Here is a 25380-nt window from a genome sequence, read left to right as displayed (position 1 = left end):
GATTGTTTATCTAATTAGGTAAAATTCAATTGAAATTACACCAAACTATTTCAGAGAAGTAAAAGAATTTTGAATTTTAATTACAAATTAGGAATTTTAATTAAGAATTTACTTTTTTAATTAAGAACATTTCTATTTTAACTGTCTTTTACTAAAATCTTGTTTTCCAGCAATCATATTTGAATGTTTGCATACATATCACATTCAAAATATAATAACGGTTGAAAAATTGAAAACAAGCTTTTGGTTGTTGGAAAAAATGACTATCAGTTATTTATTTGAATATTTTCATAACTCTCATTTATCTATATAAACAATGCGGTAGCAGCCAAATAGGTCATGTTGCATTTCGCAAAAAGACCATATACATATTGGAGATTGGCCCAAAAAACTGATCTGTGCAATATTTCAGCTAAGTCGGATTTTTTGTCCCTCAAAAATTACCAAAGGAAATCATTAAATAGAAATTTCAATTTTGATGCCAAATGACTTGGAAATACACGAAAAGTCATTATCTTGTGTCATCTCAAAAATTTTTGTTTCAAAAATCAACTTATTTTTTTTTTTTGATCTCGTAAAGGCGGACTACAGTGATTTCTCAAAAACCTGGCAAAATGTCTGTTTCCAATATTCTTGGCTCTGAAACTGTCTTAAATTGTTCAATAATCAAGCACCACTGAAAATAATTTATTATTTTCATATTTTATTTAATTTTTTTGTTTTTTAATTTCTACCGTAAGAACTTGAAAAATTTTAACAGCTCAGTAAGTTGTTTCCTGTATTAATATTTTCTAGCAGATTTCTAAAAAAATTCTTACATTCCAGAAAGGTCCATTGAATCGAAAATAATTCAAAATAACAATAAAAGTACAATAGAATCAAAACAGATTGACATGACAACGCTCTGGTGCTGATCACTTTTATAATTTTTCATAAGCTAACTAAATTTCAAAAGCTAACTAAACCAAATAAGCTCAATTTAATGTTAGATGACAATTTTTTTTACAATTTCGAAAATACTGAACAAAATTTTGAAATTACCTGAGACAATGATACTTTATGCTTCATATTTTTAATTTGATTTTTGATTTTTTTTTCATGATACCATAGAGTTTCTAACCAATTTTCAATTGGTTTTTATGTATTTGACCTGTGAAAAAGTTTTATGATTTGGTCAAAAATTAGAAGAATATTCGAGAAACCGTAACTATATCATATTTTGGGAGCTATTAGAAGCTCATAGAAGAATTGCACAGAAAGTCACACTGATAGTAGTTTAAAATTTTTTACGGATATTTTATGAATGTATTTTTATGAAAATTGAACTTAGAGATCCAATTTAATATCAATTTTGTTCGTGATCCGGGAAGTTATTGCTAAAAGGTCAAGTTTGAAGAAAAATGTGTCAACTCTTCGAAAACGTTCTACAAAAGTTGCAAAATAAAGGCAGCACAATTTTCTATAATTTGTAGTCCAGAAATGTGAAAATCCGTCAAATTAAAATTAGCGGAGCAAATCTCCAGTGGAAATTAAAAAACCCAAATTATTTTAACCAAATTAAATAACAGCGATTACAATCATATAACAAATTATTTATCGTGTATTGCAACTAGATTAAAAATTTCAACTTCATCCCAAAATCCCAAATATGTCTAACAAACAAATAAAAATAATTACAAAGCTAAATATATTCGTGATTTTATTATACAATCGTCATTCAATGTAAGCAAACCTATCAAAAAAAAATTCAAACTTTTCTTGGCATTTCTTTGAGAATTTCTAATCAGGTGAACTTATGACTATCATTTTCATAGTTTCATGTAGCCTAAAAATGCCAGAACACGATACAATATTCGGATTGATGATTTCGAGAAATTTGGAAAAATCGAAATAATAATATAACCAATAGGCTAAATCGTCAGATGGAAAAATCGAAATAATAATATAGGTGCTAAAAGACTTGGAAATGCGTGAAACGTCGAGATCTGGCGGTATATCGAAAAAATTTTTTTTGACAAAAAATCGTTTTTTTTAACCGGCCGTTCCTAGTCCCAGAGGGTCGATTTTGGTGTTTTATGATTGTTTTAATAATTTGTCACAAAAATTAAAATTTAGATTTTTGCTTTTTCCGTTTGGTCCACCCATTGGTGATTTTTGAGGGTCGCAAAGCGGAAAGCGCTATGAGGAACTTCTAAATTCAATCCGACTGAGCTGAAATTTTGCACAGGTTTTTCAGACTAATCTACATAATTTATATAGTCGGTTTAAAACTTCGACCATAAAATTTTTCCCATGCTTTCATCGCTTCAATATTGCCTCAACTCTGTATTTTTTAAAACAGCGTTTTTGTGGAAATTCTACAAGGTTACCGAAGTTTTTAAAAAAATATTTAAAAGTCGATACATTTTGAGAAGAAATAAAAATGCTGGCGTAGGATAATTGCATCCATAAAAAACCAAAAAGGAATAAATATCTAAGGTTTTAAACTAAGTTAAGGTTATAAAATTATCATGAAAATAATTGCAACTTGGAAATAAGTTAAAGTTTTCAAATTGGCAACGTGAATCAAAAATTTGATACCAGTTTAATATCTTTCAAATCAATTGGAGTAATGGAGGAAGTCAGAGTTTGAAAAAAGTATTCAAATTGGAAAACAACCAAATAACACGAATGCCAAAACGTTGATAAAATGTCACAAATAAACAAACAACAATTCCAGATAAACAATCAAAAATTCAGAATGAAGTTTAGACATTCAATTAAAATGGAATATGAAATGATATAAAATAAAAATTTTAATACTTTTTGCTAAACTTCCACGAAAAATATTGTAAACTAGCGATCTATTGTGTATATAAAAAATAAATGTTTGTCTGTCAGTTCCCTGTAGACTCGAAAACTGCTGAACCGATCAATTTGAAATTTGGTAAGTCAAAGTTTTTGGGGTCAGAGATGGTTCCTAAAATACTTTCAAACAGCTCCGACTTAAAGGAAGCAGGGGCTCCCATACAAAACCAATAAAAATATGACAAAATTCAATCAACTTCCGGGAATGACTTAACCCATCCACGTGAATTTTAGTGTGTAACCATTTTCAAGACCGGTAATGGTTTCTATAATACTTTCAAACCCTCCAAATTTATGACGAGGGAGACTTTCATACAGAAATAATAAAAATTTGGCAAAATTCGAACAATTTCCAGAAACTATTGAACCGATCAACATGAAATTTGGTGTGTAGCTGTTTTTAAGATTGGGAATGGTTTATATAATACCTCAAACCCGTTTTTAACCCAAAAAATGAGGGTTCCAATACAAAGTTCACAAAAATATGATAAAATTGGCTTAAGCTTTTCGACGTAATTGCCCAAGCAACCAGAAGTTCGAATATCACTTAAGGAACGAATTCATAAGTTCAAAAAGAACTGTGCACAAGTTCTGTTGGACTTTTGTGCTGTTCAAAATGTTTTTTTTTTTCGAGGTCCATGGAACTTCATTCTTTATCAAGTTCAGCCAAAAAGTGGAAAAAAGGGTGCGAAATAAGAATAGTACCACTTGTGTTTTTCAACAAAAACAAGATTATTTCTAGAAATTTAGGGGAGAATGAGGATACTTGATCCCTGGGGATACTTGATTCCTTCACTATATCTCGGAACAGGAATGTCTCACAAATATCAAATGTTTTAGAAAAATGTGCCAAATAGAACAAAACAAAAATGCTGTTATATTAAAAAAAAAATCAAAAAAATTAATTTTTGAGTTATTGAACTTTGTTTATTTTTTTTTACAAAATAGGATTTGAAGATTTTTTAAGCACTTTAAAATGTTTCTCACATGACAAAATTATAATAGAAATATTTATTCCAATATGTCAATAATTACTTTATAATATCAATTTTATAATGCCTGATTTTCAAAGCAACATTAAACTTTCATTTTTTTTAAGAAGAAGTTTTCCAAAATGTACGTTATGTGCATGATTGATCCCTAGAGTCCAAAAGGATGTATTTTTCATCTAAATGGATCGTGATCATTGGTTATCATGAAATTACTCATATATCGTTCAAACTTTTGGAGCATATTAACTTGAAATTACACGCTGTCAGAAAATGCAAAAGAGGGCGAGTTGATGAATTTTTCCAAAAATATATGATGAAAATAGGAAAAGGGGATCAAGTATCCCTATCCTCCCCTACTGTGTAAAAGGGAATAATAATGATTCTACGAATCATTTGAATAGATAACTGCATTTTGAGGAGTTTTCTAGAATTCCAAAGGTTTTAAAAGGGGGTTTTGAGAGATGCTCTCTTCTCTAAGTTCTCTTCTAGAACTAAGGAATTTGATATTTGAGCTGTAATTCTTTACCAAACTACTTACTTCCTTCATTAAAATGACGTGAAATGATGAAACAAACATATTGGGTTTATTTTGAATAAGAAAAAAAAAGGTTGGAATTCAAAAGCTTATTTTGTTTTAGTAAACCTCACTTTTTCCAGTTCCAAGTCATAGATGGCAGCATTATCATGCAGTTACAAGCAAATTAAGTTTCAATATTGATTTTCCAGGTTTATTGAGGCTCACATTCATCATTTCGAGGTAGTTTTTCCACACAGTTTTGTCGGAGTTTACGCTGTAGAAAGCTTTTCCGGATTTACATAAAAAAAATCACCTGAACAAAAATATACCACCGCCGAAATTCCAGCTCGCCTTAACTTCCGATTCAGTTTCAAATCATACCAATAATACTGCTAGACACCTGGACCATCAAGCTCCATCGGAAAGTACAAAATTATTTTGATTATCTGTACAAGAAATTCACTTTTAGTGACCTTGATGAAATTCTAAGTTTTGATTTTGTGATCTTACAATTTTCAAGGCGGTCACACGGTACCAAGTTCTTATTTCTTGACCAAAATCTTCCAGCACACCTGAATTAATCCCAGATATTCGCAAATGGGCATTAATTTGGTTTAATTGCAAGATATTGCTGCCATCTATGACTTGAAACTAGAAAAGAAGTGTTTGACTATTTAATTTTTTTTAATTTGAAGCCTGTTTTTTGATTAAAATTTATCCTCGAATCTATGTTTTGTCATTTTGCATCGTACTAATGAATGTTAATGAAGAAATCAAGCAGTTTGATAAAGTATTATAGCTCAAATATCAAATTCCTAAACGCTAGAGGATTTCTCTTAACACCCCCTTTTAAAGCCCTTTAAAACCTTTGAAATTCTAGAAAACTCCTTAAAATGCAGTTATCAATCCGAATAATTCGTTGAAGCATTATTAAACCTTTTTTAAGTGGTACGATTATTATTTCGCACCCTTTTTTCCACATTTTTTGGCCTCAACGCCAATTGCAACATGCAAAAAAAGTAAACTTATGCAGGATTTATCCGTTAAACAATTCAAAACAAATTGTAGAAGGAAATTTTGGTGTTTTTCAATCATTCATAATTTAACAAGCAAAACACATAGTGGTACTATTTTTGTTTCACCCATTGTAGTAACAAACATAGTTTATTAATTTGAATCAAAATAGCGGACTAAAGAAGGCATATGAAGGAGCGACAAAGTTTTGTTTTCTTTTTTTTTTTAATCATGCAAAAACAATGTTTTAGTGTGGATCTAAAAGATCGGATGCCGTGAAAAATAGTTCGCTTTTGATACTGTTGACATTTAATTTGAATTAAATTTCATAAAAACTATTTTAACAAATTTAAAATTTTCTTTGGAAGAAGTAGTTTCAAATATAAAAATATCGATGAAATGATTGTCAATTACTGTCTTAAAAGTTGGTTAGTTTTTCATGAGTAAAATTTAAAAATCTGAAATTTTGACTCTGTTATTTATATCTTAAACGAAAATGCCGTAAGTTATTCCTTTATTAATTTAGCCATTCCGTGTAATCTTGATTGTCCCTGAAGTTATTTTCCATTTATTATAACAACAAAAAGTATGAATGTTTAACAGAGTTTGTGAACTCTCATTTAACATTCAATTTGGCTCCCTGACACAAGGCAACCAAAATCAATTTTTTCGAGGTGCGCAGAATTGAGGATCTAATTTCAAGTAATTTTTGGACGCAGATTACAAATTTGCAAATTGCATTTTCCTGTCGGCTCTTGTTTTTGAGATAACTTTTGAAAGAAGAACAAAAATCATTGAAATTGTGCACTTTTAGATATAAGTTAAACCGTAGAACTATAGAAAAAGTTTGCCAGAATTTTTTCAGCACATATTCGGGCCGGACAAATCCGAGCAATTTTATATCAAAACCTGGCAAAATCCGGGCATTTCATTTCAAAATTGGTGAGCAAAATCCGGGCTATATCCGGGAAAATTCAATCTAAACCCCGAAATTACTCTAAAAAAATTTTAAAAAAAATATTTTCTTTATAATTATTGACAGATTTTTAATCGTATTCATGATTTCCAGAAAAAAACCAATTTTTTTCAAGAAGTTTTGCAAAAGTAATCATGAAAGCATGATTACTTTGGCAAAACTTCTTAAAAAAATTTGGTTTTGGAGGCATAAAAATATTACCAACACAATTTTATTTTGTTAAATTTTCAAAAAAAATGTGATTAAATCTCTCAAAGTCCGGGCACTGTTCAATTATATCCGGGCAAACGGGCCGGGTTCCCAAATTTTGTATTTAATATTCGGGTAAACTCGGATAAAATCGCACAATCTGGCATCCTTACTATAGAATTTTCAAAGATTTTGAAAATAATAGTCAAATTATATAGCAGTCTTGACCAAAGTTGTTAAATGACTTGAAATCCTTAATATCATATTCTTAAAGACTTACCTGAAGCCTGTCAAAAGTTGTTATAATCTTGTCTATTCCAATTTTTAAAATTGAATAACTAATTATTATATTATTTCAGGAATCGAAATTCCATGGCAAGATCTAAATATTTGATTGAATGAGGGATAGTAAAAAGTTTCAAAATTTTTGTTTCACCAAAACAAGAGATGATTTACAAGACCTTACGAATTATTTGTATTCAGGACGCCAAAAACGCTGTTAACTTGCGTAATTTTTCAGTTATAAGGAATTTAAAAAGTGTGCTTTTTAGAAAATACTTAAAAAATCCAATGACCAAAATAAGGAACATTTTTTTCCTATCTGGTCCTAATTTTGTTATATATCAATGTCCAAGCAAGTTTAGATTAGAATTTTTAGAAAAATTGCTTACGAAGCTTAACATTTTTCCATACACAATACTAGGGAATAATAGTTTAAAATTAGATGAACAGATGCATTTTTAAAACCATGAATATATTTTCGTAAAGTATAGCTGAGGTTGATTAATTCGTATTTTCAACATAGTCAAGATATGAATTTAAAACTTTTCATACAAAAACCTATGAAAAATAATAAAGAACTGTCCTATTTTGTCATATAAAATCTAAAAATCTATGTTGAATTTCAACAAAATTAGGCATAATTACTCCACGAAATGTTGAATATTTTCATAAATGAGCCTTAAATATATTGCTTTCATTGATACAAAAAACTTATCACACTCCAAGTCTCCTGAATCGCGGAGAGTCTGAAAATTTTGAAAGATCGTTACAAACAATTTCATCCCCAAATCTTCCATAGAACTCACATCATGAATTTGTACGATTTATATTTTTGTTTATTTTGAATTTAAGTCTTTTTGTTTGTTTGTAATGGAACCTTATGACAATTTTGAAATTCAAGGATGTGGTGATATCTCAAAAGTCGATTTAATCATAAGAAACAGTTTTTTTTAAATAATTTATTCAAACCATCGTAGCCATTCATCCCTGATTTAACCCTCCGAAGGAACGCTTGGGTTCAAATCCGGAATTGCTTCATTGTAGTGCATATAGGTTAGTCCATAACGGGGCTGATAGTTCATCATGATGTCCTTAATATCGAGCAGGTAACTGTTGAGGAAAAAGATGCCGGAAAATTTTTCGAATTTTTCTGCCACCCCTCGCATCACTTCGGTTGGATCAGCTCCCTCGTTGTATCGATGGCTGGCAGCACTGGCCGTGGAAATTGCCAGCAGCACCAACAGGGCTGCAACCTTCAGACAGAAGTTGTGAAGCATCTTAGAAGAATTCCCCCGAAAGATTTCTCGAAACTCGATGGGCTGATGACCGAAAAGCAACTAATTTCAACGTGGTTTCGCGTCCCGGTCGATGGACAGAAATTTACTGAGCCAGGGTCCGGTGGCGTAAGTCGGTTTTGAGAGAGGTGAAAGTCTTGAGCCTCTGGACAGGGTAAGTTTTGGGATACCTTCTCCGGCTTACTTGTGTTGGTGAGGGAAAGCACGTGGTGAAATTTTGGGGGTCTTTCGGTCTTACGGTATGGATAAATCGGCGATCGGCCTTCCCGACTCCAGACAAGTTCTATCGGTCGATTCGAAGTGACGTTCTAAAGAAGGTACCCCTGTTTGTCCTAGGTAAGTTTTTTTTTCAATTAGAACTTTTATGCAGCTTCAATAACAAACAAGTGATGGTCAGTTTAATCAATGAAAATGTTTAGAATATAGAAAGTTTTAACATATTTTATTTCCGTATTCATGTTCTCTCAAATTTTAAAGTTAACTCATCAAAACGTAGACAATCTTTCCCATAATTGTTTTGCCAATTGTAACATGGCAACTTAACAAATCCATAATGTGACAAATGCCTAATGTATTTTTCTTCAGGAACTATCTCATCAGCAATCATTTTGAAGATTTTTTTTTTAAGTAAAGCACCTTCCGATAAATCATCTTAGTGGATTTTAAGATACAGTGCCGTTCATAAATCTTTAGCAGTAGGAACGAAAGCGCACAGCTTTAAACCTTAACTTTCCATAACTATTTTCTGATAAAATTTATTTTTAATTTGTTGATCTTCTATCCGTCTTTCATTTCAACTCTTTAACCCTCACCGATAAAGCCGCAAATTCATTTCATAAACAAATTCACGGTGTTTTCTCTTCTTAATTTTTTTTTCTTTTCAATATAATTTATAATTCGCATTAATAGTTCGTTACACTTGTTTTTGTGAGACCCGGAATTTATTATTTTAACGAATCTATTGTGGGCGGAAAATTCATTCACAAATTCTGTGAAACAGTTGATTTTTTTTTTTTTTTACCTTCCAAAACTGTTTGAGGCAATACGACCCGAATCGTTCTTTCCAAACATCCTTTTCATCATTCCAATAAACTGAAGGACTGAGTTTGTCAAGAAACTAACAATGCTCCAAAAAAATAATCAAATGTCCGAAAAAAATATTAAATTTGAGTTTTGAAATTCGGTTCATTGAAAAATAAGATACTGAAAAGCATAGCAAAAATTGAATGTTTTTTTAAATTGGTTTTTTTTTGTACCGAAGGATTCAAGATAGCGGTCAAAACTTTCATTAGACCCCAACATATTTGTACATCGTTAGATAGATGTATTCTGGCCAATTTTAAAAGTCAATAGAACACTTAATTTTACAAAATTTTCTGAAGTTATACAAATATTTCATAAAAAAAATTATTTTTTATTCACTTTTTTATTCGGTACCAATATTTGATAACATGGGGGAACATATCGATAATTTTTTTTTTAAATAAAGAAATAAGAATAAAATATCTACACAATGAATCTAATATCATCAAAAACGGTTGACATTTGCGGCCAGGAAAACGCAATCAAAATTCAAGTCTAATATCCTCTGAGCCAATATTTTTCGAACCGCTTTGTAGGGTTTCACTGAATAACAAATTTATAAACAAACTTCAAAATTTAAAAGAAGAACGTCAAAAATGTTATTTGATTATTTGTTCATGGGTTTGATTTAACTTTTTCAATTGTACTCATATGACCAACATAGAAACCTTTCAGGTAGCATCACATATGATTATTTTTAGTTTGTCCAGAATACAGTTTATTTTCTGTAGCTTTGACAAAATTGCCAGCTGGTTTATTTAAAGGAGATTTCGGGCTATTTTATATAAAAACCTGGAAAAATCCGAGCATTTTATTTCAAAATTGTTTAACAGAATCATCCAAGCAATACAAGAAAAAATTTGAAAAATGGTTGAAATACGTTCAAAATATGCCAGAACAACTTTTGTGTGGTTTGGATACAATAAACCTATATACATATTTTGATGTAATATGACGATAAGGAATTGATGAAAGACGCTGCCCATTTTTTGAAAATAAAACTGCGATCCGAAATCAGCAGAAAATAGCGCAAAAAGTGAACAACTTTCAAGGCCGTTTTATGATATTGCCCGGTTTTATACGGATCTGCCCGTTCCGAGTGCTCGGCTTTTGAGCAGATTTCTTCACCTTACTTGGAAAATCAAACAAAAAAGTTGTTTCCGAAATTTTTCTTTTATTTATGCCTCTAAAACGAAATTTTTTGAGCTTGTATAATACAAATTATCATGGAAGGTTTTTTGGAAGCCGTAAATTCGATTAAAAATCTGTTGATAAATGTTGATTAAATTTCTTTTTGTTAAACATATTCTGGGTTTTGGTCAAATTTTTCCGGATATAGCCCGGATTTTTTGTCTTAGATTTTGAAACCAAATGCCCGGATTTTGCCAAGTTATAATTGCACCTTGGCATGAAAAGATTGCATGCATTATTTGATGGTTAGAAAAATTGTTTACTTGAAAGACTTTTTCCATTTTTTAATTATATGGCGACTTTAGAAAATTAAAGTTACAAATAATCAACAAGTGCTGTTCTTGTAACTATTTTCAAAGCATGAATTTTTTTAAAGTTTTCTACATTTGTAATAAAATGCATAGTTTAATCGATTTTGAACTCATTCTTTATTTTTTAAAGTGTAATTCTCATTTAAAACCGAAATTGAATATTAAACAATTCGAAAAATTTTATATAAAATAGCGCACGGCACCCTTCCAAATAAACGAATTTCAAATCAAATCATTTTTTTTTAATTTTCTTAATTTTCAAGTTTGAATTGGACTGTCAAACAATAAAGCATTACTCGACCAAAATTTCAACTTTTCTATTTTAATTTCAATAATAATCTACAATACGATGTTGGATGAGAAAGATATGAATAAAATATATTTGCATGTTTTTATAAGAAGGATCACAAACTAACCATACAAAAGGGTGATCCCAAACTTTTGAACGATAACTCAAGTGCCTATTTTATAAATTAAAAGTACAATCTTTAATTTTTTCACAAAAGTTTTTGTGTTTTTTGAGAAGTAAAGTATAGGGATTCTAATGCCACTCAAATTTTGAGATTTGGTTCACCCTATCCTGAGATGATCGGCTTTGAATGTTGAGTGCGATTTTTTGAAAATGTTTAAATTTTAGGTTAAGTTTAAAGTTCAAAACTAAAGCATTATATTTGGGCAAAATACCTCCGAAATAGCTATTGGTCATCAAAACTTGCATGTTTTTTAGTGGGTGATCCCAAACTTTTTGCCGGCAGTGTAAGTTCAGTCTAATATCTGACACAACAATATCGCATTTTTCAAATTACCTTGTTAAAACATTCACTTTTTGCTCCAAATGCACGAAATCAACTTGTGTGTTTGTATTAAAATGAATTTTATGGGATAGAAAAATCTAAGATGGTGCCAGATATTACACTCAATAGAAGCATTCAATTTTTTTTCCTTAAAATGGGACTAACCAAACCACGAGTCAAGAAACGTTGGAAGAAAGGAATAAGCAGACTGAAGTGCCTAGCTAAAAAAAACATACCACATTTAAAAATTTTTACCAGTTTTTTTTTTTTTGAAAAAATCTAGACCTCTTTAAACTAACTACTTTGGGCCAAAAATTTTTTATTAAACTGAAACTAATAAAAAATATAACGACTTACTCGAAATGATGAAACTTTTTTTCTAAAATAATTTTCCAAGAGGTTTTTGAAGAAATTTCTCAATTCAGATTTGCTAATTAATAAATTAAGTTTATCTTGTTTTGGTTTTTAAGCACTACGATTTGAAGCACAATATATGTGAAAATGTTTCAAATAAATGAACCTTAAAACAAACAAAATTTACTCTTAAGGCTTAAACGTTTGCCAAAATTTAGAAATTCAGTAACTGGGAAAAATTTAATGATAAGATATTATGAGGAACAAGTCAGATGATATTCCAGTTTTTTCATGACATAGATAAAATATATCATTCCATTTATAAATCCTTTGAATTTTGACATCGTTTAAACCAGGGGTGAACACACTTTTGAAACAACAGGCCAATTTTTATTTGAAATCAATCCAGTGGGCCGCACTCAAAATATCACTTATTAAAATTGAAAAATGTTTACAATAACAAAATGTTGGCAAAAAACGAAAAAAAGGAAGGAAAACATGAATTCATACAATATTTATCAGAAAAGTTTGAAGGGAAATTTAACACCATTTTTAATCACAAAATGGACAACACCAGCTTAAATTTATCATGTAGGTACATAACTTAGTCTTAGTTATTTTTTGTGAAATTTTTGAATAATTAATTTTTTTGATTGATTTCAACTTTTTTGCCAAAATTTGTTCTTAATAAAACATCATTTGAATTTTTTGTTTTTTTTTTTTTTTTTGATAATCAAAAATGAAAATTTATCAAAGCTTTTGATTTTTTCGTAACAAATTTGAACCGTTTCAGAAAAAGAAAAAAATAACTTCAAAGTCTTCTGAAGCTATACTACCATAGTGATGAGTCGCTGTGAATTTTTATTTTCGAAATCACTCTCATTAAAGCACTAGATTTTAAATTCCTTTATTCAACTTTTCTCAAGGACCTTATTTTTTTTTCGCTACAAACGATGAAAACCCTGTTTTTTTAATTAAACTTTGTATAGATTATACGTTGAGGAAAGCTGTCGAAATTAAAAATGAAGCAAATTTCGTGAAAGTTCCAGTTCTCAATCATGATTTCCTGAATCCCTGGTAAACTTATCTGCCGTTTTCAATAAGAATACCTACCATCAATAACCTGAGCAGCAGAATAAATAACGATAAGTTATTTCATCACCTTTGGAAGGGTTTTTCATTGTATCGAAAGCTTATCTTTATATTTCCCTATATTATTTTTTTTCAAGATCTCATGTCGAGTCCTGTCGATAACAATCTTATTTCAATCATGTTGATATTCGAGACCGAAAATAGTTATTTTGTTTTAGTTTTTTTGCAAATATAACGTACTGAGGAATGTCTGTGATTATCTCTCCTCTTCCAATTTTTTGTTTGTTCTTCCGCCCCGGTTTTATGTATTGTGAAATTTAAAATGTTACATGAATAATTGGAAAAAAATGTAATATGAGTAAAAAAACCAATAATATTTTTTGCAAATTGGTAATGTATCTAACGCTTTGGCTTTAAAATCAACACTATGCTCAAAACGCTTGAAAAAAAGTTTACCATTTGAATAATTTGGAGTCAAATGCATATTTAACCAAGTAAAAGACAAATATTTTTTTTTTTTTTGATTTATTATGAACTAGTATTTTATTATAATTTACAATCTATCGAGGACCGACGACGAAAAAGAAATGAAATTTGAAAATGCTTAGCGGACCGCACATGAACTTCTCGAGGACTGCTTATTCCTGGTTTACACGAAGATATGTTAAACTTGAAAATTTAATTGTAACATCTTACTTCTTTCAGAATTTTCAATCTTAATTCCGAATGTTTCATACAATAAAGTATCTCAAATTTTATTTAATCCACCCTTTAGGATTTTCCTAAAGGGGGGCGGAGGGGTTGATAAAAATGGAATTTGATATAATTTATCTCTGAAAAAATTAAAAAGTCTTCAAATGTTTTTAACCAAAAACTCTCAAATGATGTCAGACGAAGGTGTTAACAGCCTTTGATAAGAAAAACCACCAATTTTAGAAGTTCAAATTTTACGTTGGCATCAACATTCAAAATATTTCCTTTATATTTATGAACGGTACTGTGTATGGATTCATTGGAAGTCAAAATAGGAAAGTTGACACAATGTTATTTTGTTCGGCTTCCGGGATGATTTTCTTTAAAAAACTACATTTTTTCCATTTATCGAATTAAAATTTTACTAGTCTCTGTAGCTGGCAATGGAATTTTTTTTAAAGCATCAATCTGTGTATTAAAACTATAATTTAGAATAAGAAAAATACTACAGATTTTATTTAGCCGGTTGAATATAAACTCCCTCTTTTTTCGACTTCTGTAGGCTGGCAAAATAAACCCAAAGAATACTTTCAGGAAGTTGTATATACTTAACTCAATAACTAATATCAACCCCAGACCCCTGATCAACATAAAAATATATAAAGAATAACCTCAGTTACTCTCATCTCATTCACTCCCAAAACGCTCAACACTCTTCTTGTTCGATCGCAGCCCCCGTGAGTTAATATCCTAATCGAAAATCAGTCAAAATCACAAAACCATGAAGTCCTCAACCGCCGTCTCAGTCACTTGCATGGTCCTGCTGGGCCTTACTTTGGCTTCGGTTGCAAATGCGGCGAAATCGGCCCCCAAATCCCCGACAGATGCAGCCACTGGCCCAGTTCTGGAGGCACGTGCCTTCCCTAGTCTTTCCACGGTTGAATATCGGGGTGCGTACGCCAGTATTCCGCCAATGGGCCAATCGATCGAGGACCATCTGCGATTATGTGAAATCGTTATTCACGCCCTCGAGAGCGAACTGCCCCGGAAGTCCGTCTTCAGGTCCCTGTTCCTGGACAAGGTGCGCCTCTCTTCTGGCTTCGACAAACAGTTCAGATTCTCCTACTACGACATCATCAAGAACCGGATCGACGACACGGCATAATTTGGATTGGATTTTGGTTATTTACTTCTCTTATTTTTTTCAGATCCAGTGAAAGTAAGAGAAAGGTTGATAAATAAATATTATGTATAAAAAGGTATGGTTGTGTTCAATATCCCTGAGTCGTATGGTGACATTTAATCCCTTCGAAGAAAGTAACAAATAGTTGAATGTGTGAGATTCTGACGGGGTGGTGAAAGTCCACTCCCCTCGAAGTTTAGGACCATCTAGAAGGAGAGCGGCCTATTTCGAATTGTATCTATAGCGATGTTGCCTTCTCGTTTTGGTCAGTCGCCATAGATCGTCCTCAGCGTTCAGATCGTCTCACGCTCAGCCAACTGTCATTGCCACACTCAAGTAATCAAATTTACAACCCTGCAACAGCAATGAAATTGGCAGCGTTTGTGTTGGTCCTGGTGGTGGCATCAGCATCTCTGGCAAATGGCTCTGGCTCCGGATATTCCGATCTTCCGGAAGACTTTGAGGAACGAGTCGATGCAATCATCAAGTGGTTTGAGCTGCGCTATTCCGTCTACCGAAAGGCTAACGTTCTGTTGAGGCAGCTGGCAAAAAAAATTGAAAACATCCCGGCCTATCACAATGGCATGGATGTCTACTATCGGCGCTGGGTTGACTGGGAAGAAGCACCAGCTTTAAGATTGGCCCTGTCACCTGGAGCTGTCAATGGAACTGCGAAGACGTTGGTTTCAAACTTGGTGAAACGAGCCCTGGATGAAAAGGATATCAAGGATGTCCTTACCATGATGCCCGAAGTTCGCGACGCTTTCCGTAAACTGATGTAAAAATAAAGACGAAACTGTTAGAAATTTAATTGAAAATTATTTACCTAACGAAAGAATTCCACATAAAACAGGATTGTAACCTAACGTTCTTTATGATAGTCGTAAAACGATCTGATGAAGTGTAGCAAAGATATCTAGCACACGATTATTCAAACTGTAAAATTGATTGGTTGAACCATGAATTCCGGATTGATAGTAATTTTAAATTGCCGTTAGGTAATTAACTGTTAACTGTTAACAGTTTACACAGTTTAAACACTAGTATGGGAGAATTATCCTACAAGCCGTTCGGTCAAGGTCCAAAAACCTATTGTGGAAAGCATACCAACCCTTTAATGAATAGTGTTGTTTTAAAACAACACTAGTAAAAATCCAAATATCTCGGAAACGCATGAAAATTTTGGAATATTTTGAGTATTCTCAAAAAGTATTTTAGGGACTAAAAGAATTTAGCCCATGGTATTTTTTTTGTCTCGATATCTTCATGCACGTGTGAGATATCGAAGAAAGTATTTATGCAAATGAAATTTATTCAATTTTTTGAAAAAAGTAAATTCTGAAAATCGCTGTTATTTCTTCAAATTCAGACATTTTAACAATTGGTTACATCTCAACGAATCACAAACACCTTTCTGCACCAAATGAACAATGTTTGGAAGAAATTGGCAAAATCTTATCGCAATAAATCAACGATTTCAAAAATTATGTTTCAACTTTGATGGGCCATATCTCTCATAATAAAGAAATTAATGGCTTCTAACCTGTTCAGATGTGTTATTAAAATTAAAATAATATTATATATTTTACTGGCTCAATTATTGCTCTTCACACTTAAAAAAAGTCATGCATTGAAGTTAGGATCTTCGAACTGCATTCCAAATATTTTGTTTTGAGAATTTCTCACATCTAAACGTTTACGTTAATAGTTCTATAATGGTTTGACTTTATGCGGACCGTTTTTGGAACCGTTCGTAAAAAAAACACGCACACAAACGCAAAAAAAAATTAATCAGAATTGCAAAACTCATTCTAGTGGATTGTGCCAACATAAGAACTTCAAACTACCTACACAAATAACACACGATACAAGGCACGTCAATTGACGTTCTTACTAAGAGTAGTCTTGTTTGAAAACTTCGTATCTTACGATCTCATCTAATCGATTTAGCTTTTAACTAAATTTTAAGATGATTTTACTATGTTCTTGACTGGTTTAGAATGCTGAAATTTCACTTAAATCGTGTTTCAGTGGCACAAATATAATCAAGTCTTTTCTGAATTCGAAATAACTTAATCCACCAAGTTATCTCTAGTTTCTGTCAAATAAGAAGTTTCGGTAGAAAAAGTGGCGAATATTGAAGAAGAAGGATGCAGTCATCTAAAATGCAGATTAGATGCAGTATTTGTGATAAAAATGGATCAATAACATTACTGAAAAAGAATCATGAATTATCATAAGATTACCATTCATTCCTTCTCAAAAAGAGTTTCGATCAAACGGCTGGTTTTCAAGATACACGCCTTCATAACAGCCCTATTTCTAAATGAACTAAGCTTCAAATGCGACGCTTTTCTAACACATTTAGGTAATTTTTCCAATCTATGGAATGGTTGGATTCTGACGCATGGGCGGCTGCACTGGATTTGTTGGATCGGTTGATGTCTATGGCGTTTATAGGCTTTTTTACCCGTGTTTAAAATTTGCGCTTTATTTGGCCATTTTTTGTTTGACGGGCAGGTTTTGCAAGATATCTGATAGATACCAGATCTAAATTTAGCTTCCAACGTTAAAACCTTAGTTATAAGTAGACATGGAAACGTATGGTACTGTTGTCAACGTTTCTTCCTCCTGTGTTCCAGTTGTTTCTGCGTCCAATACTACACAGTGGGCCCGGCCTAGTTAAGATGAGTAGTGAATGTATTTTTACTACTCACCGGGATGCTGACAAGATCTGGCTGTGAATATATCATAAGTATAAGCAGCATAAACATGAGCATATCTCATAGATACCAGATTTTTCTTCCGGAGGCCGGTCAGCTTTAAGCAAAATCTTAATAGTTCAATATGTATACTTGGTACGAGAAATGTATCGAATATTGACCCTTTCAACTATTCGGCCGAATATTCCGTCGAATATTCAGTTGAGTTTTTTAAATAAAAAAAATACAAAAGCCCTTCATGTTTTTGAGTCGATTATTTTAAACCAGATGATTTAATCTTTTTTTTTTTCAAGAAGGAATTTCTCTGATTTTCAAAACGTATCTGAATGAACTGAATTAACTGAAAAGACATTATCTGACTTTTCACTTCTAACGCCCATCAAAGAGATTGAATTCGTGTGTAATCTGGGGCAAAAAATGTCGAATCAAGTGCCAAGCCATTTGAAATGGCTTATTCGATATCAAATTAGATGAAGGTCAAATTTGAGCAAGAGTTTTTTTTCAAAATAGTTGTTTAAAATAACGATTATTTTAATTCTAAAGCACTTTTTATGTACCTTCCACCACACATATCCACATGGTCGGGCAATTCTGGAAAAAATTTGAAAAAAAAAACTGTTAAAAAAGGGAAATCCTATCGAAACCCATTCATTATTTAAAATCATACAAGAGAAAAAAAGAACACACAAAACTAGAAATTTATAGTTTCATTGAATTACAGTGTGAAAATCATATCCAAGGTTTTAACAAAAAATTATGTCAATTTTAAATATTTTGAAACGTTGTTCTTAAACACAAAATCTAAAAATTATCCAAGAGAAATTGGAGTTTTTTATTTGATTCAGAAAATAATCTGAATCAACCCGGTCAAAATCCTGGAAGTTTTAATTAATATCTGGACATTCAGGCCAGATTTGGCTTATCTCGAATTCTTTATTTGATTTATGGGCAAACCTAGATATATCAAGAAAATCTGGAATAAACGATAACCAAGCGAAATTTCTCCTGTACAGATATCTACAGTGAAAGATACCCGGACACAGCTTAGATGTTTTACCGAATTCTTAAGTTTTTAATGATTGTGAAGCTTTATCAATATTTAGTCAGTTATATGAGGAAACATATCTTTCCTATCGGCTGCTTATGGGATTCGAACCCAACAGTTTTTCTTGCCGATACCGGGAATCGAACCCAGTACGCCTGGCATACCAAAATCAGACTCGCACCAGCCTATCCGCTAGACCACATTAGCGTTATTCACTCAAGCATTTGAAATCTGCACATTTTATCCATTTTATGATGAAATACGCCTCAGTGAATTTCTGAAATATCTCGTTTATGTTTCAAATATAAAAAAAAATTAAGTTAGTTTCCGTTGGTTTTCATGTATTTATAGTTATCATCATTTATCAGATCATTTTTACTAATTGTTTTACTAATTGATTTACAGTTTAGTTGACATAATGAAACTTCATTATTTCAACGGGTATTGTCACAATCCTTGTTCAAAAAGCTTTTTTTGGCCATTTTGTCTTTCGGTTCATGTTTCAGACATCAGCGAAATTAGAACATTTTTTTCGAACTTTGAAAACAGTTTCCGTTTCACCGATTTTTTTTAAAACAAATTTGAATCGAAAGATAACACAAACTGCACATTAATATACATATATGACCCATCCAGCGTGACATCACTACGTTTGCAAAATAATTTTTTGGTATATTGTTTGTAGATTCTATAGTTTAAATTGCACATTGAAAATAATTATACCTTCTAAGGTCAAAATTTAACTCGCTACAATTTGAAATCAAATGTATTTGTATTGAACAAATAGTTATCAAAATATATTATATGCTAGTTAATGGCATTGTGGTGAACTTTCACGGCGAAAATTCTTGATAGAAGAATTAAAGATTGAAATTAAATGACGGATAGATAATTGATGCGAGACAAAGGATCTAGAGCGCACCTTTGAAGCTTTCCATGAAATATACTCTAAGCTCATTTTCAACTTCTATACATTTTCTCCTACTAAGCATCTGCTTTATCTATCCGTCATTTAATTTCAATCTTTAACTCTTCTATCAAGAATTTTCGTCGTAAAAGTTCACCGCAATGCCATTAACTAGCATATAATAATAACACTAGTTTACAGCATTTTTGAACTCAGTAAACTGAAGGTCATTTCCAATGGGAAATCAAGCGCTGAATCCGAAAATGAAATTCAAAAAAATCTCAGTAGAACCGTTTTTGAGCTATGCTCCAAATATGAAATCTCGAGAAAATTAAAAAAGTTGTTGTACTTAGATTCAAATATCTCGGACGGCATAACAGTAATTTGAAATCACTCTTTTGCATATTGAAGGTGAATAAGTTTTCTATCGATCATCTGAACACCGTTTTTGCGTATGATCAACAGTTTTTTTGATATTAGTGACTTTATGATAGAAAAAATTATAAAAAACGCATTTTTTTAGAGAAAATTTTATTTCAACGAAGGTTTTAGACTCGATGATAGCATTTAAAAAATCTGATTTTCTTTTGCGCTTGAATGTCAGTTTAAAACAAAGATTTCAAGTGGTTATTTATCAAAATCGGTTGAAAATTGAAGAAGTTATGGCTACTTTACGATAACTGAAATTTTTGGAGTTTTTAATAATTTAATGAACCGCAGTACACTTATCATAGTATAGGAAGAATGAAACATGATAAATCTCACTCGCTCCAAGTCAAAATTATTTATTAGCTTACCAGAAGGTCACATGCCAAATTTCAGGAAGAGCTGACCATAGGGAGGGGTTGCTTAAGTCTCAAACGTGAATTAAATTTTGAGGTATTTTGCCCGGAAGGAACGAAAAATACTGGTTTTTCATCAATAACTTTTTTCATCCCTAGCTGATTGTTTTTTATGGTTGATTTTCTTAAAGCCTAAATTAAGACAAATATTTCACCCGAAGACTGTAACTCGATTGGATTTGAAACAGAAAAGTTATTGCGGTTCAAAGGCCGCAAATTTTGTCCAACACGCAATGAGTACTTTTTACGCATTGCGTTTTATACGACAATTTTTGACCAAAATACAATCTTTGAACCGCAATAACTTTTCTGGTTCAAATCCAATCGAGTTACAGTCTTCGGGTGAAATATTTGTCTTAATTTAGGCTTTAAGAAAATCAACCATAAAAAACAATCAGCTAGGAATGAAAAAAGTTATTGATGAAAAACCAGTATTTTTCGTTCCTTCCGGGCAAAATACCTCAAAATTTAATTCACGTTTGAGACTTAAGCAACCCCTCCCTATGGTCAGATCTTCCTGAAATTTGGCATGTGACCTTCTGGTAAGCTAATAAATAATTTTGACTTGGAGCGAGTGAGATTTATCATGTTTCATTCTTCCTATACTATGATAAGTGTACTGCGGTTCATTAAATTATTAAAAACTCCAAAAATTTCAGTTATCGTAAAGTAGCCATAACTTCTTCAATTTTCAACCGATTTTGATAAATAACCACTTGAAATCTTTGTTTTAAACTGACATTCAAGCGCAAAAGAAAATCAGATTTTTTAAATGCTATCATCGAGTCTAAAACCTTCGTTGAAATAAAATTTTCTCTAAAAAAATGCGTTTTTTATAATTTTTTCTATCATAAAGTCACTAATATCAAAAAAACTGTTGATCATACGCAAAAACGGTGTTCAGATGATCGATAGAAAACTTATTCACCTTCAATATGCAAAAGAGTGATTTCAAATTACTGTTATGCCGTCCGAGATATTTTAATCTAAGTACAAGAACTTTTTTAATTTTTTCGAAATTTCATATTTTGAGCATAGCTAAAAAACGGTTCTACTGAGATTTTTTTGAATTTCATTTTCGAATTCAGCGCCCGATTTTACATTAAAAATGTTGGTCAGTTAATCAAGTTCACGATTTTTTCAAAATTTTGTAAACTAGTGTAATCAACGGTGACTATTCGTTAAAAAGGATTATCAAAATATAAGCAAAAGAAATCGTGACATCACAACGCGTTACTTTTTCTACTTTTCAGATTTAAAAAAAAACTGCAATTTTCTGCTCTTCTATTCGATCAAATTTTATGAAAAATTCATCACAACCAACAAAGCGCTGTTGTTGATTGTTTCAAATGTTGAATTAAATTTATTTTAAAGCAATTCAGCTTCGTGCCGTCTCATTGCGTCATTTTTCAAGCACGGTTTTGCAAATCTTTGTGACGTCGCGAAATTTTATGATCAGCTTCATGAAATAAATCACAGTATAATCTTAAAATTAATGCTTAGTTTTCTAAAAATGCTTAAAAACTCAACAAATAATGTGATTTGATGATAAAATCGATCCATTAATTCCCAAAAAAATAAAGGCATTGAACCGAAAAGGCCCATATATTTTAATAAGCATATAAGGTTTGCAACACTGCGCACATCTTTTTTATTCAAAATTTATTTCTGCGATCATGTGAATATTATTTAGAAAAAAAACTAATACTAGGAAATATTTACTCGTAAAGCGTTGAAATATGTTTCTGAATCTTTTCAATATTTAATTGCAAAGGAAAGGAAAAATAAATGATGATTTCAAAAGCCTTCGACCTACATATTTAATGTTAAGTAATGGACACTTGAATACCTAAATAAGCCGACTTATGAAAATTTTATAAGTTTCAAGCTAAAAGAGATCTTTGGACAAGCACGAAGACCAGTGCTAAATTTGGGGGATCGGAACACGGAAATAGCTGGCACAATGAGCCTAAATTTGTATGGAATTATGAAAAATTTTGCTTGGAAGAAACATAAAAACCTACACGAATTGCTGAAGTCATTATCAGCTGATTTTTGTTCATGACAGTCATTCACGAAGCTTTTGTCATGATAAATTGTTTATCCCAAAGTTCCATTTCGATAAGGGTTATAGTAAAAAAAAAAATTAGTTTTAAAATTAGCTTTTGATGGGTCGATTACAATAACACCAAGAATGATCGTTAATCGACGCTCATACACCTGTTTTGAAGCTTAATAACTGTTTTATGATAACTCTAATTTATCGAAATGCGTTTTTCAGATAGATTTTCATAGTTAAAGCTTTAAAACACTCAATGAAAAGAAAAATCGGTTGATGAAACCATAATTGGTGAACCACTTTTATTTTTCATCCCAAACAAAATCCGCTGAATTCTATACAAACTTAAGTTTCGTTGCACGACCCTTTTATGTAACAGGCCTTAACTCTGTGCTAGCACCTTCATATTTTTTTTGTAATTAAGTTAAAAGTCTCTTCGTAGAATTGAATGTTAGTACGGCGTTCGATTTGAATTTTCTAGCAACATTCTTTGAGGTTAAAGTTGCAATGAAGGACTGTTTTTTTAAATAATTTTATGAGAACTTTATTTTCCATCAAAGTCTGATGAACATGTTTGAAAGAAATAGTTTATCTAAATATAACATTAACTAGAGTGTCCTACCCGGGATTTCCCGGTCGGGAAATCTGATGATCCTATTCCCGGGAATGCTAAAATGGCCGGGAAATGGACACTCTAATATTAACCATGATCAAAGATTTTTTTAATCTCATTGCATTTATTCCATGGATGCTAAGTTATTTGTTTTGAACATAATACCGTTTTATTTAATGTAATATAGAATAACTTGATTTTTTTCAAGATTTTTATTCAAACACAGATAACTACATGCAAGATTTTTTATTCGAATCAGAGAGAACTTCCAGCTGTATGATTTACACATATTCTTTTAAAAAATCGATGATTGTTCAAGCGCAAATTTATATTTTTTTTAACATAGAGGATTTTTTTCGATTATTGAATTCATTTATTGAAGCGCATTGTAATGGTTTTTTATCACCATTTTTTTCTCAATCAGTCGATTGCTTCTGAATATGAATTTTGCCTACATTTGAATCAAGACAATGCACGCATTTGCGGAACTTCCAAGCATGATTTTTTTTAGTTGACCCAATACGCTTATATTTTTAACACTCAAATCTGTCAATTGAAGATTTAGACCCCAGATTACCCGACATTGTGCAATTTTGGGACACTGTGTTCATCCATTATCCGAAATAATAAGCAAAATCGATTTCAAAATTTATTGCACAAACTGTTCCGTCGAGGTTTGTGTCTACTAACAGAATGCTAACATTTTAAAGAAATTTTTTAAAATTTCTATTAAAATGCAAATGTCATCAAGATAAAAGTACAACACAATACACACAAAACAATACAGTTACCAATCAATTTATTTCCATCTCAGTGCCTTTTAACGTAGTTCAGATTGTATTGCTGTGGCAACAGTTCGGCCACATAGAAGAACGCATCCAGCTGATCGTAGAGGTTCCAGTTGGGTTGCGACACACCCAACATCGACATGACTTCACCGCAATTGGCTATAATGTTGATCAAGGGTTGCGGCCCAGCTATTAATCTGGCCTGCTTGGCATCGGAAATGGCCCGCACCAGCTTTCCAACTACGGCTTCCGTCTTTTTCTCCTTTGGTGGCGTTTGGTTTAGGGTGGGCATGTTGGCAAACTCGTAATTTTTCGGTTCCGCGGTCACCAGGCAGGATTGTGCCAGAAGGACCAGGGCCACAGACAGGAGGGCAGCAATCGTTTTCATCTTGTGTTGCTTAAGAAGTCTGGTCTAGGGCACTGATGAAGGGAAGTTTATGAGCATATAGATTAGACGCGTTACTTTAAGGAAGAAATCCGAAAGATCGAGACGTACCTGGATGCTTCAGCAGCTGATTCGGAAATGAGGATTCTATGCAACCGGACAGTTCTATTGAAACTTCTTTAAGGAAATCTCTCTTCGGGAGTGTCCCATTCGATTGTGTATGTGTGAGCCAAACTGTGTCACTATGTTCGAAAATTCCGAAAAACTCTCCCCACTCGGCGCGAAAATTATGCTTAAAGTGAAAGGGGCGTTACGTTCTCCAACATTTCACCACCCGATCAGAAGTTCACTTAATGAATCGGCGCTGACCGACTGTATTTAGTTGTTGTCTTTCGCCACGGCAAGTCGTACTCCCCCCAAAACTCCGGACAAAATGAAACACTACTGCCAGCTGATTGTGATTGCCCTGGTCGCGGTTTCGGTGACGGCCTTAGTGCCCAAAGTTGAGCCTCGCCAGGAAGATAATCCCGGTCTATCGGATCAGGAACGGTACGACTTGGCCCTGTCGAAATTGAATGAAGCTGCTGCAAATTTGGTGGCCGCCTGGCCTCTGACATCCCTGAACGATCACTTGAGTTCGGTCCTGAATGATGTGTACAGCAACTACAACCTGTTTGGCTACGGACTGAGCTCTCTGTATGTGCGGGAAGCTGATAGCAATCTCAAGGGACACAATCATCATCATCAAAACAGCTACGAACACCTGTAACACTCCGGAATGAACTGATAGTCAAAAATAAAAATATTATGCCATAAAATTTCTTTTCAAATTGAATTGAAGTATCACAAGTCCTTAAATCTTTTTAAAAACATTTCAATATCTACAAAATGCATTGGATTCTAACCTCATTTTGTTATTGACGTTTTCAATGTTTAGAGCAAGTTCACTGGTGTTAGTAAAAAGTGGTGGAAATTTCAACACTTACAGCACATTTTGAAATTTTTTCCATGCAAAAACATTTTCAAGATTTATGGCCTTCTTGTTTTTTTACAACACGTGTTGTATTTTCGCATGCTGTGATGCAAAAAAAGCAGTATTTCTATCACATACGGCTGAAATAGAAACGCTCAAGATCTTGAAAATATTTTTGCATGGTAAAATTTTCAAAATGTCAAAATTTCTACCACTTTTTCTCAACACCAGT

At 32.2% G+C, this 25380-nt stretch overlaps 2 protein-coding genes across 2 annotated transcripts; one reads left to right on the top strand and one right to left on the bottom strand.

Moving 5' to 3' along the window:
* Positions 1 to 8337: 8337 nt before the first annotated feature.
* Positions 8338 to 14890, top strand: LOC129756159 (uncharacterized). The gene is made up of 2 exons (XM_055752946.1): positions 8338 to 8448; positions 14363 to 14890. The coding sequence occupies exon 2, from the start codon at positions 14412 to 14414 to the stop codon at positions 14793 to 14795; it is 384 nt and encodes a 127-aa protein (XP_055608921.1). The 5' UTR covers positions 8338 to 8448; positions 14363 to 14411; the 3' UTR covers positions 14796 to 14890.
* An 8894-nt stretch (positions 14891 to 23784) lies between these two features.
* On the bottom strand, positions 23785 to 24423 carry LOC129756160 (uncharacterized). Its single transcript, XM_055752947.1, has 2 exons — positions 24287 to 24423; positions 23785 to 24210 (listed from the first exon to the last, which is right to left on the bottom strand). The coding sequence occupies exon 2, from the start codon at positions 24176 to 24178 to the stop codon at positions 23813 to 23815; it is 366 nt and encodes a 121-aa protein (XP_055608922.1). The 5' UTR covers positions 24179 to 24210; positions 24287 to 24423; the 3' UTR covers positions 23785 to 23812.
* Positions 24424 to 25380: the final 957 nt, after the last annotated feature.

Source organism: Uranotaenia lowii, chromosome 3 (genome assembly GCF_029784155.1).
Source record: "Uranotaenia lowii strain MFRU-FL chromosome 3, ASM2978415v1, whole genome shotgun sequence".
Classification (NCBI taxonomy): Eukaryota; Metazoa; Arthropoda; class Insecta; order Diptera; family Culicidae; genus Uranotaenia; species Uranotaenia lowii.
This window is presented reverse-complemented; position numbering and strand designations above follow the sequence as displayed.

Coding starts and splice junctions, on each gene's coding strand:
- LOC129756159 (XM_055752946.1), top strand. CDS start 14,412: ATGAAGTCCTCAACCGCCGTCTCAGTCACTTGCATGGTCCTGCTGGGC.
- LOC129756160 (XM_055752947.1), bottom strand. CDS start 24,178: ATGAAAACGATTGCTGCCCTCCTGTCTGTGGCCCTGGTCCTTCTGGCA.